This window comes from Lagenorhynchus albirostris, chromosome 9, assembly GCF_949774975.1.
Source record: "Lagenorhynchus albirostris chromosome 9, mLagAlb1.1, whole genome shotgun sequence".
In the NCBI taxonomy this organism is placed as follows: Eukaryota; Metazoa; Chordata; class Mammalia; order Artiodactyla; family Delphinidae; genus Lagenorhynchus; species Lagenorhynchus albirostris.
This window is the reverse complement of record NC_083103.1, coordinates 36,200,955-36,216,717: the sequence shown is the minus strand read 5'-3', so window position 1 is coordinate 36,216,717 and position 15,763 is coordinate 36,200,955. Positions and strand designations below refer to the sequence as shown.

The following is a 15,763-nucleotide window of genomic DNA, read 5'->3' as shown; positions in this document are numbered from 1 at the left end:
AGTTTGTATTGTCAGTTTCTTCAGAGGTTGGAAAGAGGAACTCTCCAACAGGAAGTAATTCAGCCTGACCTAATCAGCAGGATCACACCCCAGGGCACACTGACAGGCTTGCAGGGAATCGGGCTTGTTTCTGAAAGAACCCCATTCATGCCTTCTGCCCCTCAACTGGTCCTTGGAGGAAACTCTGGTTCCTTTGTCAGCATCCTCTTGCCCAGCCTGGGGCTAACTTGGAGGTGTGTGTTACCCACACAGGGGAGGGGGGGCTTCCCTTCCTCCAACCCCACTCCCAGTTCAGAAAAAGAAATTCTGCCTAAGGGTGGAAGCAAAGCAGAGGGAGCCCCTAGGTTCCTTCTTCTCTGTCCCCCAAGCTGGGTGGCCCTATTACTTTACCCTCAGGGTCAGTTTAGACCCTGGCCATCAGCATTTGGTGTTAAAAGAACTGCAGAAAAGGAGGGATTGCCCAAGGGGAAACACCCTTGCATCCAGAGTCTCCGCCTGTCAATAAATATTTTATTCCTTCTCTGCAGCACTTAATACATGCCTCGAGGCAAATGCATTTTTTAACATTGGAAAAATTACATCTGGAATAAAAAAATTTCTTAGCCCCACTCTGCACAAATTTCTTTTAATATAGGAGAATTTTTGTGTGAGTTCTTTATAGAAACAACCCCTATCTCCTATTCCCACACCCACCCCAATTTCAAGTTATTTATTCAATGGGCAAGAGAGACACAGAGCCTTCCGAGGGCAGGATGATTGGGCGAAGCAGGGCGAGGATTTTGGAGTGGGTCGGCAGCCACTGGCTCACTCTGGGTGGCTTGAAGTACAGAGTACAGATTGGTCAGGGCCGCCTGGAGACCGGTGAGTTTCCCTCAGTGCTTCTGTCCCTGGACAGCTCGCTCTGTGTCCTGAACAAGCACGGTCTTGCTCAGGACTCTGTCTTTTTCGGTTGTGTCCTTCCTGAGAATTTCCCCCTGGCACTCACCAGGCATCCCAGTTGCTGCTTGCCTCGGGTATCCACTCTAATCCCAGTGGGGAGAATCAACTAATTTCTTTGTGGTTTGGCCTGATTTTAATTGACTGGGACACCAATTAAGTGTTCAGGAAATCTGTCATATCCTAGAGGAATTAAAACTCGTGCGAGGGCTGAAGCAGCCTCTTGAAAGGGTGCGAGACTGGGCTCCCCAGAAAGGCTTCCTCCTCTAACCAGAACCTCTTCACTGTCTTGCAGAAATCAGGAATGGAAACCTCAAGGCCATTCTAGGCCTCTTCTTCAGCCTCTCCCGGTACAAGCAGCAGCAGCAGCCCCAGAAGCCGCACCTCCCCTCGCCACTGCTGCCCGCCGTGTCCCCGGCGGCCGGGGCCCCCTCCCAGTGCCAGGCTGGCGCTCCTCAGCAACAGGTGCCCGCCGCTCCCCAAGCCCCGTGCCCGCCTCACCAGCCAGCGCCACACCAGCCGTCAAAAGCACAAGCTGAGATGCAGTCCAGGTGGGCTCTCCTCGCCAAATGATACTTCTGCTTTTTTTCAGGGGTCTTCTGCCCCCCTGACCACATTCTAGCCTGTGCCGGACGTGTGTGTCATTTGCGCTTCTTCCGTGCTGAGAACTGCCGGTAGTTAGTGGGGAATTAGCGTGACCTTGAAATGGATGTGCCTGGTGGAGATGTGCACTTTATAGATCAGAATCGCCAGCAGCCAGAGCTAATTAGCTGCTCCTGCCTGAACTCCGGCCTGTTACACACACACGTTTGTAGGCAATCAACAGCCTCTAAAATAGACTTCAAATTTCTTTTGCTTGTCTGCCTACAAGCTGGGTGTTCAGTGTTATATGTGCAAGTAATTTCCCTTAGTGGAGGCAAAGGTTCTCCAGCAGATGCCTCTGCTTTGCCAGAAGAGAAATACTGGGAACACAGAAGAAAGATGGCCAGTGGTTTTTAGCAGGGAAAGAGGCATTCCCCCTTCCCTGAGAGGGCCAGCATCCCCTAATGGGGAGCAGTTACCATTAAATGTGACTGACTTTTGTTGACCTTAGAGACCAGGTAGCAGTGTCAGCTGTGGCCCTCTGCTTTTTGGATTAGGACCTAGATTTTGTTTGTTGTTTCCAGAGGGACCCACGCTTGCCAGAGGGACTCGCCATAGAATGATAACGCTAGCAGAACGCTGGGGCAGTTACCATCTACTCTGTTACAGTGTATAGATGCATTCCTAAACAACTCTGCAGAAGATCACCTCGTAAAACATTTGTTTCAATGACAAAAGAAGGAGGGGATTAGGAACTAGAAAGTTTTTGACTCATAGTAAAGTTCTGGAGAAAAGTCCACCATAATTGTTTTTTTAAGCCATAAATCTTTAGCTGTCAAACCTAAATGCCACTGATCAAATTGATTGCTTGATTTCATTGAACATATGCTAAAGAGTAATGACTTTTTCTTTCCAGTTCCCCGAATAGGCCATTGTAGTTAGGCAAAGCACAAAGTGGTTCAAACAAAGCAGCTGCCTTATAGATGGTTGCAGCTTTTTTCCCCCAGGAGAAGCGCTGTTTCCCAATTGTGGTGGTGTTAAAACCAGCACTGATAGATGTGATGTAACTCAGAGCCCCTAATTGATTATCTAATTATATCCAGTTCCCATTATGGAGGTTTGTGGGCTAGTAGGAATGCCTGGACTAGCAATGAGGAATAGACAGCCGGGCAGCCAGCCTCTGTACCTTTGCCTTGAAGAACCACCTGGGTGGGAGCCATTCTCTGATCGGAGATCCCCGATGGACCTGGATGATTAAATGATCAGGACGTCATTGCCCACACTGCATTTTGCAGAGTGCTTATTCCCTGGATGGTAACATGCAGGGGAAGGGTTCTATGGGGGAAAAATGGGGAAATCCTCTGGGTTAAGTTGTATAACTGTTAACTGCAGGGTCTACTCAGATCCTTGAATCGGCCAATATGCATTCATTTATCCAGTTAGTGTTTGAATGCCTTCTATGTGCCCGGCACTGTCCTAGGCACTGGGGGATCAAGGGTGAATGAGATACCCAAGGTGCCTGCTCTCTACTTTCTACTGGAAGAGGGCAGGCAAACAAAAGGGAAGAGAAATATCCGATGGTGGTAGTACAATAAGATAATGGGATCAGAGGGACCGGGTTGATCATTTAGGTTGGGTTGAGGGGAGGCTTTCTCTGAGGACATGACACCAAAGTGGAAATACGAATGACAGGGAGCTGTCCATGCGGGTGTAGAATAGATCAGGTAGCGGGAGCAGCTGGTGCAAAGGCCCTGGGGTAGGGGTAAGCTTGGCAGCTTGGAGGAGCAGAAAGAAGGCTAGTGTGGCTGGAGTTCAGTGGGTGAAGGGGGTATGAAGTGAAAGGCAACCTATAAGCAAAGAGGGCTGACCGGTGGCCCCTAGAGTTCTGTAGTCCCGTGGCCCTTGAGGTGAGGTCACAGTGATGGCTCTACAGGCTGAAGAGTTGATATTTCATTCTAAAGGTATCAAGCCATTGGAGAGTCGAGCAGGAGAGAGACTTGATTTGATTTACAGTTTTTCTGTTTGTTTGTTTTTTTAGTCACTTTTGTTCCTCTCTGGAGAATAAGACTGTGGGAGGGTCAAGAATAGAAGGAAAGACCCTAGCTAAGAGGCTTCCGTGGTCCTCTAGATGACAGTGGCTTCGATCAAGGTGGTAGAGCAAATATGGAGATGGACCAGTTCAGGATATTTCGGAGGATGAGCCAACAGAACTACAGGTAGATTGACTATCTAGAGTGAGGGAGAGAGGAATCACAGAGAAAGCCGAGATTTCTGGCTTGAGCGGTTAGGAAAATGGTGGCATTTCTTGAGATAAGGAAGCTGGGGGGTTGGGGTGGGGGGAGGAACACGTGTGTACTGGGAATCTTCAGAAGGCGGCGTAGAAAGCATTCTCAAACGGAGCCACAGAACTCTTCTTATTTTATAGAGCATCTCATTGCGTAGGGTTCCAAGGAACGTGTGTTGAGGAACACTGGGCTTTTGTCACTGAGCTGTGCTAGCCTGAGGCATCCATTTCCATAGTAAGCATTTGTCTTCTCAAAAGAACCAGATGTTCCAGTCAGGACACCCATCTCCAAGTAAGAAAAAACATCCTACTATTAATAAACGCTTTACCTAGGGGGACTTCCCTGGCAGTGCAGTGGTTGAGACTGACTCTGCTCTTCCACTGCAGGGGGCAGGGGTTCCATCCCTGGGCGGGAAACTAGGACCCTGCATGCCACGCGAGGTAGCCAGCAATTTTTAAAAATAAAAAATAAATGCTTTACCTAAAGACGAGCCAAACTCACTTAAGCCAGGTTTTTATATCCATTTTTTCCAGAGTAGTTCCTGCCATCATGGCCCCCTGACCCTGCAATGTGGTGACACAAACTGGGCTCTGGAGTTACTGTATGTCCTCATTCATCCCGTATTTGGCCCATATTGGGTTACTTTCGCAGATGATTTGTTTTATCCATTATATACTGATAGTTTCTAATTTTACTTCCAGAGGATAATCTTGTTCTCAAGGTCTAGAGATGTGATACCCCGTGCTCATGCTCTGGCTGTAAATTTAAGAGGAGTAAAATCACTTCCCTGGCTTTGTTTCATTGTATTTCTATCCCCACATTCTGACTTCGATAACCAAAGTCCCAAGGATAATGGTTCAGACCCTTGATCATTAACGTCAAATGTTGATGCAACCCCCAAATACCAGGTTTGTGTTGATCCTTCATTAGAACTCTGCCACATACAAACATGCCTAAATACAGTACCTCTCAGGATAGCAAATACTAAAACTGGACAGCTTTTCCGTAGTGTTTGTTAATAAGAGAGTTTGTTAATAAGAAGCTGAACAAGGGAATTTGAGATATTGGCGTGAAGGAATCAGAGCAACTCCTCTGTGATGGCCGCCGAACGGAGACTCCCTTTTACCCTGCAGCTCTTCTCATTCATTTACGTGATGGCTGAGAACTTGATCCACGTTTCACCTCATGAAATTCCTCTCCATCTGTGTCTACCTTACATGTTATCAATATTTAGCTTTCTAGAAAAAATCCAAACAATTACTTTTTTTAATTCATTCACTTCTGTCTCTTCCTTCACTTCCTAAGTTTAATGACACTAACATTGTATTTCTCACCTCATATCCTTTTATGAATGTGGCATAAGATGTATGGATGCGAGAAAGATAAATATTTCTGTCTTTCATAAGGCAGTAAATAAGTTTAACCTTTTATTAAGTCCAACCATGATTCTTCATAAATTTATGGTTCAAAGCCCAGAATGTAGCAAGTTCAGAAGACTTGAAATGATCATTGCTTTATACCATGGAGAGCAAAAATTCCCAAGACCAGCAAAACTTGAAAACATCTCCACATCCACCCTTGTTTAGGGTCAACTTTATGGGCTATTGAGGACACTCATCGAAAAACCACCCTGGTAGAACAAGCATGTGAAATAGAAACATCTGAATACTTTAGAAAGTTACAAAGTTTACTTGTCCGAGACCCCTGGCTTCAGTGTCATTGTGGAAGAAGGCCTTATAGTGACTGATACCAGAAAAGAGATTTGGAGTTAAGAAAAAAAAAAAAAGAAAACCACAAAAGTTCTTAGATAATCTCGATAGCAATTTCTTCATGTTGGAAATTTATCAAATCAGACCTAGAAAGAAGGCTGCATATTGTAGACAAAGCAGGCAGAGGGAAACCCAGGGGCGTTCGCATCATCACAGGACTCCTGTTATTTATTTGCGTGTCTAATGCATCTTCTCTCCCCTCACTCATCTCTTCCACTTTTTTCTTTCCTATCATGCAGTGCATCTTCCAAGGACTCATCACAAAGCAAAATCATCCGCTTCACTCTGGGTCAGAAAAAGATCTCTAGGTTAGACTTTCTCCGTGTCCCGCGAAGCATGGTTTCAACCCAGCCCCTCGTTCCTTTTGTTCTGGCTGCGTTTCCTTTTGGTCCCCTTCCCCATGTCATGTTTGCAGTTTGGGAAAACCAAACATGCTTTGGCTGATGACCCAGTGTTGGAGAGTTGAGAGTGGCCATGGGGTTGTTGAAGGGTGTGTGTGTGTGTGTGTGTGTGTGTGTGTGTGTGTGTGTGTGTGTGTGTGTGTGTGTGTGTGATCTGTGAGGTTGAGTTGTACGTATTGTTTCTGCATTTCATTGATTTTTTTTTTTGTCTTTGATTGCTTGGACATCAAAGTCCATTCTGATTTAGAGAGGTGAGTTTGTAGGTGGTTTTCCATAGTAGTTTTATGATGAGTTTGGCTCCCTGCTCTGTCCTGGCCCTGATCCCACCTCACCTGCATCTCATTTATGTGTGTTACGCTTTCTGTTATTGGTGCTGTCATTAAAATTACTAATGTGGGATTGGTTTTCTCTTGAGTTTTAAAGACCTGAGGCATGAATCCAGTTGTTCAGAGGAGACAAGGCAATAAGGCAATGTGTCATTTTTATTTCTGGGTGCTCTTGTGTACCATGTGTACCATGGACAGATCACCTCAATTCCCTGAAAATAATAATTAGGGCTGCTCACTAACTAATTCTCTTGACTCACTTTGGCGTCTACCGCATCCTGTCAGGACCTGTTTCAGGGAATGGCCAACGCCAGTTATATCCCTGTATCTACTCTGTTTTAAAGGTATCAGCAGTTAACTTTTATTGAATGCATATTATGTGCCAATTTGAATACATTATCTTTTTTAATCTTCACATCGATATTCTTGCGGTAGGTCATGTTATTATCCCCATTTTACAGATGAGGAAACTAAAATTTAGGAAGTTCTCGGTAAGTTAGCAAAGTCACACAGAAAGTGGAAAGACCAGGATTTGAGCCCAGGTAATCTCACCCCAGAACCCTCACTTTAACCACTATGTTACCTCTCTCCCCGCCCCCTCCTCCTCCTTGAATTCTGGTGCTTACGTGGTCAGTGAGGCTGCTTTTTAAAATCTTATATGTTTCAGCCATTCCTCCTGACCTTTGCGTCATGTTGCCCTTGTAGCATCCTGACAGAAACAGAGTCTCCTCCTCATTATGGCTGGTATTTCTTTTTCATTGAATTCTCACGTAAAGGTAAAGGGATGCCCAGATGGCATTTCTCTCTGTATTCCTGCAACAAATAGGTACAGAACGTCTGCTTGCTGCCCCACGCTCTTAGGCTCCAGTGGGTGCCTTTTCTAATCAGTTAACTTTTCTAAAAAGCTTATGCTTGGGGAGGCCCAACTCAGAATCCGTCTGGCTGCAGGAAGAAGCCACAGGGCAGCTGCTTCTCCATAGGACAAGTCAGCATGCTACCCAGACTTGGTTCTGGGGGCCCTACATTCATCACTGCATCTCATAGGCATGTGTCTTAGTCTGCTCAGGCTGCTACTACACATCACCACAGACTGAGTGACTTAATGGAGATTTATTTCTCACAGTTCTGGAGGCTGGGAAATCCAAGATCAGGGTGCCAACGTGGTTGTGTTCTGGTGAGAGCCCTCTTCCCATTTTCCAGATGGCTGTGTTCTTCCTGTGTCCTCACATGGTGGAGAGCAGAGAGAAAGCAAGCTCTCCCGTCTCTGTCTCTTCTTCCAAGGCACTAACCCCATCACAAGGGCTCCACTTTCATGACCTCATTACCTCCCAGAGACCCCGTCTCCAAATACTGTCACACTGGGATGACAACATATGTATTTGGGGAGCAGGGGACACAAACATGAGCCCATAGCACCCTCCTAGAGAGTGACTGCTTTCCCAGCAGCACGAGGCCCAAGTCAGAGAGACGGCCTCCCCCCACCACTGCACTGGTAACCTGGGATCCCTTTTTTTTTTTTTTTTTTTTTTGAGTGTCATGCAAAGTCCATACACAGGAAAGGAAGGGGGTGGGGAGCTTGGAGGAAACCTGAAATCTAGTGTTTGTTCCCCCGATGTGCTTACTTCTGGAAGAGAGAGAAAACAGGAACTAGCTGGGAAAGAATCTAATTGGAAGCACATGCCCATCCCGTGAATGATCTATTATTATCAGTCCCAAACGATGGAAGGAGGTGGAGTGGGGTTGGGGGGGAAGAGAGGAAGAACTGAAGAATGAGGGCGTGTCTGCCCTGCCCTGAGGGCGTGCTGGGCACAGGGCTTCCAAGTTGACCGAAGCCAAGGTCTGGCTTTCCAGCAGGGTCCTATCCCTCATCTAGAGTTTCTCTTGGATGCATTTTGTTTCTGAGGAGCCTGACAAAGGGATGGTCTTCATTTTATTATTCGTCTAACACTCCTTGCCTTCTGCTCCGCCCACTTCCCCGCCCCTGGACTTGAGCACAACCTTGGTAAACATTTTAGCTGATCAGGCACCACCAGGGATAGTAGTAAAGTCTGGTTGCCAAAAGAAACAGGGTCAACTTGCTGACCTACCTACCCCTCTGGCTGGGTAGGATACCTCTCCCAGAGCTTTGGAAATAGGTCTCTTGTTCAGGTGCAAACATTGACTGAACACCGACCAGAGCCAAACACCTAGATAGGCACCAAGGATGTTGAGCAGGTGGGAAGCCTCATCTTGAATCTACGGGGAAGGGGCTCATGGAGGGAACTGGTACAGGGATGAAGGATTTCCATGACTTTCCACCTTTGACCACTGTGTTGCCTCTTGGTGTCCCTCGTGAGCCTCAGGTATTTAGGCTTATTCTACCTGTGGGAGGCATTGAAGCATGGTGACGAAGAGTGCAGCTCCATGAGCCTGTGTTTCCTTATTGGTAAAATGGGGTAGTCCTGCCCCACATAGTCACAGTGCTATGTGGACTAAATAAAGTCATTTCCAGCCCTTTGCAGCCTAGCATGTAATCAGTGCACCATAACTAGCTGATAGGGCGATGTTGGTGGTTTGGGTTGATCTGGGCCATCTCTAGTGAGTCTCACAGAGTCGATCTCTATGCGACCATCTTGTGGAGAAGAATCAGTGTGGCTAGTAGTTCAGCCGTCTCTGCCCAGCTGCTGAAAAGCAGATGCCGTGGAGATGAGAGGTTTAGCATTTAATCATCTTGTCTAGCAAAAGCATCTCCAATTATGACCTCCACCCCCCCCCACCCCCAAGGTCCTGAGCATGTGCACGCAAGCTGCCATCTTTCCTGGGAGGGCCATCTTCTGCTCCCAGCCTTTGAAGTGGTTTGGGGGAGAAGAACGGCTTTCTTCCCGTCAGCACGTACAACGCGTGGAGCCGGGATGCACGCACAGGTTATGTGCCAGGAACAACAGTCTTACCATCCTGCCTGCTCGGCTGTGCACATGTTGGAGAAATTGACCATAGCTCCCATAGCAGCAGGATTCTCCTCCTGCCTCTTTGTTACACCTCTTCCCTTAAACTTCATTTTTTAAAAAAGCAACGTGTGTGTGTTTCAGAGAACACATCTGTGTCCTCTCATTTTGTAACTGTTGTTTGGACGTGGGATGATCATGGGAAGTAGAGTCCCTCTTGCAGAGGAGCCATTGAAACCTTCTGGCACTGTGGCTGATGTAGGGTGTAGATGATTTGAGGTTGACTTGCTGCACTCTCCTCTCTCTGCTTTTTCTTGATGAGGCAGGCATCGCTGGGCAGCAGCTGTTGTGGTATCTGCAGCTGTTCCACATGAGCAAGACCCAGCTCTGCAGAAGAATGATGCTAATAGACAGCAGCTACTTGCAGGCTGGGGCTTGAGAGAAGTTCTCCTGTTGCACAAGGATGTTAATAATAATGAACTTCAGAATGTTAGCCAGGGGCCTGTGTGACTGTGAACTGGAAGCTACTCTGCTTTTCAACTCTAGCTCTGTTCTCAGCTTCCCTAATGAATGCCTCCTTGCTGGAGGACAGGACCAAGTCCAAGGTTCATAGTGTGACACTGAGGGCTGCCCCCGCCTGGTTTTCCAGCCTCATTTCCTCCCACGCTGTCCCCCAAGCCCCAGCACACACTGGCCCTTTCTTTCTTCAGTGCTTTTTTTTTTTTTTACAAGCTTCCCTCTGCATGACACCTCTGCCCCCTCCCTTCTTGCCCTCTACTCACATTCTCATTCCACATGCCACATCTTGCTCTGGGGTTGCTTTTATTTGGAACCTTCCCTGACCATTCCAACTTCCGAGGTCATTATTTCTCTTCTTTGAATTACTTATGACCTTTCATATTCTTTTATCAATGTGTATGTAATTGAGATGTCAGCTAGGGTCAATCCACCCCTTAAGATCTAGATAAGATTGAACTAGAACCCTGTGATAATCTTTTTGGGCCACCATGATAAAACACCACAGGCTGGGTGACTTACAAGCAACACTCATGAGGGCTCTATCTAATGACCTAATCACTTCCCAAAGGCCCCACCTCCTAATACCATCACATTGGGCATTACAATCTCAACATATGAATTGGGGTAAGGAAGGACTCAGAAACACAGACATAGCACATCCCTGCTTCAGTTTGTGAAGTCCAGTGCCCTCACCTGGATTGCTCAGGTATCTTAGGATCTCGTGGTCACCTTTGGCTCTGAAGTCCTGTATTCACAATTCAGTCTGAATTAATTCAGTTTGTGGATTGACTCATCATCCCAAGGGATGTTTTGGTTCCCTCCTGGGTGGATCCAAACGAAGCTTTTTTACCTTACTTCCCATCCATCACACATTCATTCATGGCCTTTGTTTGTGAGGCAGACTGCTGAAAATTTCAGAGGGATGTGGGAGGCTTGCTTTGGAGCAAGCAACTGTCCCACCCCATCCACAACAGAACCCAGAGTTCTGAAGCACAGCGTTCACATGGCTTCCTTCTGACACTTGGAAGAAGTTACTTGGTCTCCATCCAGTTTTCCCATTTGGGCAAGTTAAGGGAGCTGTCCTCACTAGGGTGTAATGGTGATGAGGTAGAGGGTGACATGAGCTGGCTTGAGCTTTATGGTGGCTTTTGATGGCTCGGCATGTGCCAACCATCCCTTATTGTCACGTCAGCCGCCCTCAAGGCCTTCGAGACCTCTTCCGTGTCTCAGAAAACTTGGTACAACCTGTAGCTATTTGAAGGATGGGTCACTCCCATCAGAGTAGCACCTCTAGGTTCTGACTCAAGGAAGAGGATCTGATGGTGACCACCCCTGGGAAACCAGAGCCGTCTCAGTTAATCCAAGACTGGGGAATGTTTCAGTTTGGGCCCCACAGATGGCTCAGAGTTACCCCCAAGTGTAAGGTCTTCATCACAGATGCTTGGATGAAGCAGTTTCTTCATCACGGATTCTTGGATGAAGCAGTTTCTCTCCTCGAATGTTCCTTAGGGAGATGATGAATCCTGTCTGCCAAAACCTGTCTTGCCTCTTTGGAAATGTTGGTCTCCAACTCTTGTGTGTTGATTTTTGTCCAGCTCTCTATTGCTGCTTTAACCTAGATCTGCCTGATTCCTTCCTTATTTGTCTGGTTCTTTTTTCTACCATAGCATGTTTTCTTTATGACAATGTCCAGTTCCTTTATGAATCTGTGCTTAGCAGAGAGGATGTTAAGGGGAACCAGCATGCATTGAGTACTTACATCAGGCTGGACCTTAAGTCCCATTCCAAGTTCACAGCTATCCGATTGGGTACTTTACTATTATTCCAAAGTGACATATACGGAACGTGAATCTCAGATCATAAGACTGGCCCAATGTCATGTCCACATTTGTATGGAAAAAGCTATTTTACCCATTGTACCACACTGCCTCACAGAGGACCAAATTGCCTACCTCATTCAAGGTTGTGGCCATCCCATCCAATACTTTGATTTCTTGCCTCTATAAAGGCCCTGTGCTGCTCTGAAAAATCTGTGGTCCAGGTGAGGGCAGTGGGGCCTCTCGAGCATCTTTTCCCTCCTCGTTGCTTTTTGCTTCCCTGTTCTTTGCCACGGGAGTAGAATACTGTCACCTGTGTTACCCTGCACCACTTAAAACTGTTGCTGTGACATCATCTTGGAACATGTCCATAATCCTTTTTCAGGCCTATCTGTGGGCATACAGACTCCTGCAGAGTCCAGCCCTGAGGAGCCCCACGCCTGCACCTGCAGCAGCTCTGCCATTGGCTGGGAGTCCTCGGGTAACACTGTCCGTCTTGGAGGGCGTGCAGGGTGCTGTTTGCATTGGAAGCAGAACCGAGAGGTGCCAAGATTGCTGGACCTCCTTGATCAGTTGATCTGGCCGCCTCTGGTCCGCAAACACAGGCACTGGCACTGCTGGTTTTGCACCCCACTCTGTGCCTGTCTTCGTGGGGTGAATATCTTCACTAAACAAGATGGGGTAAATTAACAGAGGGGCAAATCCTCCTAATGCAGTGGGAAGTGAGGCCTTCCCTCTGCCACTTTTGGGGGGAAGAACTCACCCGCTTCCTTCTCTCCTAGCTCCCAGTTAAGGAACTGGGCCAGCTTCTTCTTAACTGTATAAATCTTACAGTCCTCTCACACCGCCTCATGTTCTCTGTGTACTCTGCAGCCATTTTTTCTTGCTCAGGCAACAAGAAAAAGTTTGAAGCGTTTGCCTGTTTCTATCGAAAATGCTTCCAGACTGCAGACTTCTTCGGTGCTTAGAGATTTGTGTGGAAAGAGAAGGCTGAAAGCTTTATGAGTTGAAAATTCAGACTTATCGCTAGATCTAATGCTGGTCAGCTGAGGTTCCAGTGGCTTTTCAACACTGCTAAGTGGGTTTTAGCTGAAAGATATAACTAAATATTTCATCATTTATTCATCTTTCAACTTTAATGATTGCAAAGAGTCTGCTTAATAATCCCTGAACCAAAATTCTGATTTGCGGAGTCATAGCCTTAACTCTTCGGGGAATGGGCCATAATATCTTTAGACACATTACCAAAGACTAGTCTGCTGACTTTACTTCCCAAACCACCCAAAAATGAAGTGTTTTATTTAAAGGGAAAGTGTGTGTTTGTCTTTAGGCTAACAGATTCCTGCTCATTTTACAGAAAGAATGTATGATTTTATCCATCGACTGTGCAGAGAAGCTGAGCTTCAGACTCAGAGTAATGTCTATGGAGACAGGTTGTCAGATGTTGAAGGAAAATGTATGTCTGAACAAATGTTTCCATCCAGTCCATAATTTTTCATTGCAGATGAGTTGGGTTCTGAGATAGCAGTTTCCTTTCTGACCATCATAAATTATATCTTTTTCTTGATACTTACATCCCTAGTTATGGCAAAAACCATTTTCAGTGTCTGTCAAAAGAGATGCACACGCAAGTTTAACAGTTTAGAGTCTTAACAGACCTTTATGTTCTACCCTAGATAGAATTAGAGATGACATGGTTTGGCCCTATTGAAAAGCAAAATTACTCATCCAAGAGAAAAAGTAAGACGAGCTTTGTATTTTTTTTGGCCACGCTGTGTGGCTTGTGGGATCTCAGTTCTCTGACCAGGGATTGACCCTGGGCCACAGCAGTGAAAGCCCAGGATCCTAACCACTATTACACCAGGGAACTCCCGAGCTTTGTATTTCTAATCAGCAGACGTATTCATATATTTCTCTCTGTGTTCAAAGGAAAACTACTCACACCTGGCTTTTGGACTTCACTGGGGTCATTACTAGCCTAGATGTTTGTGGTGGTTCCAGTAAGTCCTTGGACTGGCAAACCGCCACCGACCTGATGCCTTGAATGGTTTCTTTTGCCTCCTGCATGGCTGCAGTACCTTCTGAGGTACTGCTGTTTTCCTGAGACTGAAGCCTGTTGCTTTTGCCTTTTAGACTTCCAGGTCCTACCGCGAGGGTATCCGCTGCAGGCAGCGAGGCCAAAACACGCGGAGGGTCAGCCACTGCTAACAACCGACGGAGCCAGAGCTTTAACAACTATGACAAGTCCAAACCGGTCACCTCCCCACTCCCACCCCCACCAGCAAGCAGCCATGAGAAAGGTAAGCCACCTTTTTGGGGGTCCTTTCTGGCATCTTCCTTTATAGCAGATCCAGTTCTATTGGGTGAGTGTGGGGTGGCAAACGGTGATGGGAACGGGTCACAAGGACATGCTTGGCTGGCGGGAACTTTGTTGGAAGAGGTATTAATAAGGTGGGGAAAATATTACATATTCATAGTTGCCAGCAGGAATAGCTGTGTTTGTCTGGGTGGAGCCCAGAAGACACATAGAAGCAATGTAGCATTTGCAATTTGAAAACATTCATAGAATATTCTCTATACAGGAGGTGGTTTTCTAGAAATGCAAGCTGCTTGGGGCATGCATTTTGTGAGCCAATAAGGTTTTTACCCATCAGAAGTGATGTGAGGGAAGTTAGGAACAAGGAGGGTTTTCACCCTTTGAAAAAGTCCGAAATGTTGGTTGGCTAAATGAATATCTTGGCTACACATAAAGAGTAAGCAGCATTCCTCTTGGTATTCTGATAATGTAGATCTTACCAAAAAAGGGTATGTTTTTTTACTATGCATAGTACTGAGCTTTTAGGTTGGGGAGGAAATGTAAGTAGCCCTGTGGGGACTCTTGCACAGAAGGTAGTAAAACAAACCTTTGCTTGCTGCAGTCTGTATCTCATGACACAATGGAGAAATAGGGAAATTGAAACCGCTCAGAAGATTCTTCAATAAGAGACAGAGCCCTCCCTTTTTCCTCCCACGCAAAGTGGTCTAGACTTCTTAGGGGGGCATGCCCAGGTCCCTTGGAAGCATTTCCTGCCTGGTAGTGTTTAAGCTTCCTAGGGCTTGTCCTGGATGTGCCCCCTCCTCCCCTGGGACCCAGGAGACACCCCCGCCCGCCCCCCGCACAGTGCTCCAGGGGACTGGGCAGCTCTCCCACCGTGAGGGAGATCAGAACCTCCCTGCCCGCACCCCTCCATCCCAGGATAACTTAATCCAATGGAACTGGGCTTTCCCCCACACCCACTCCCACCTGGAACACTGGAGGAAATATGAAGGAAATCTGTGTAAGGCTGACATATATACGGCAGAAGTTTTCTCTGACAAGGCATGGGGAACTCTGCACCTAGCACTAAAGCTATAACCAGAATGTCTAAACCAATCATGACTCTGACCCAGCCTTTGGCTTCCGCCTTGAGCAGACCATTTTTCTTCTTCTTTTTTTTCCCACCTCCCTTCCCCTCTCCTCCTTTCCTTTTCTTTACCATACCCGTGTATTCTTGTTAAAAGTGTGTTTAAATTACAAAAATAATGAATGCTTGTAAAATGGTGTAAGTTTCTGTCAAATAAAAGTTCTCCTCTGTATGCTCCCTGAAGCACACCACTATAAACCATTCTATGCATATCCTTCCAGATACGTTTATGTATATATACATAATATAGAAAAGAGCTAAATTTTGTTGAGTACCTACTGTGTGCCTCATTGAATTCCCCCAAAGTGTGTTGTTATCCCCATTTACAAAGGATGAAACTAAGGTTAAGAGAGGTTAAGTAGTTGCCGAGGTCACACCAGAAACGGGGAGAAATGGAGTTGGAACTGAACCGAGGCACTTGGGTTCCAGAACCACAATCAATACTGTGCTTTTCCTGGAAGTAGAAAAGAAATGCTTGAAACCCTGCTGCTGAGAGCTGGTTAGAGGTGTGCAGGTTGAGGGAGAAGGGAGAGAGGAGAAGGTGTTTGGGAAGCCTGCCCTTGTCCCATAGTCCTTTGGGGAGAATAGACGTAAAACAGTCTGAAGGACGGGTATGAGGCCAATGTCCAAAAAATTGAGAAAATAAAAGGTTCCCTGTGGAGGGAACATATGTGGGAGGGTGCAGGGTTGGTGGCTGCACCTGTGTCCCAGAGCCCACACAGACATAGGGCCACTCAGGCAGCCCAGCCAGGGGCTCCCCA

General features: G+C 46.7%; 1 protein-coding gene across 2 annotated transcripts in view; it reads left to right on the top strand.

Annotated features, from left to right (window-relative positions):
• NAV2 (neuron navigator 2) overlaps positions 1–15,763 on the top strand; it is a 396,632-nt gene that overhangs the window by 172,129 nt on the left and 208,740 nt on the right. Inside the window, exons 5-7 of one of the 2 annotated variants that reach the window (XM_060159527.1) lie at positions 1,232–1,487; positions 5,812–5,880; positions 13,693–13,859. In XM_060159527.1, coding sequence (XP_060015510.1) covers positions 1,232–1,487; positions 5,812–5,880; positions 13,693–13,859 — 492 coding nt within the window. The remainder of the gene's footprint in view (positions 1–1,231; positions 1,488–5,811; positions 5,881–13,692; positions 13,860–15,763) is intronic. The other variant, XM_060159528.1, reaches the window with a different exon arrangement.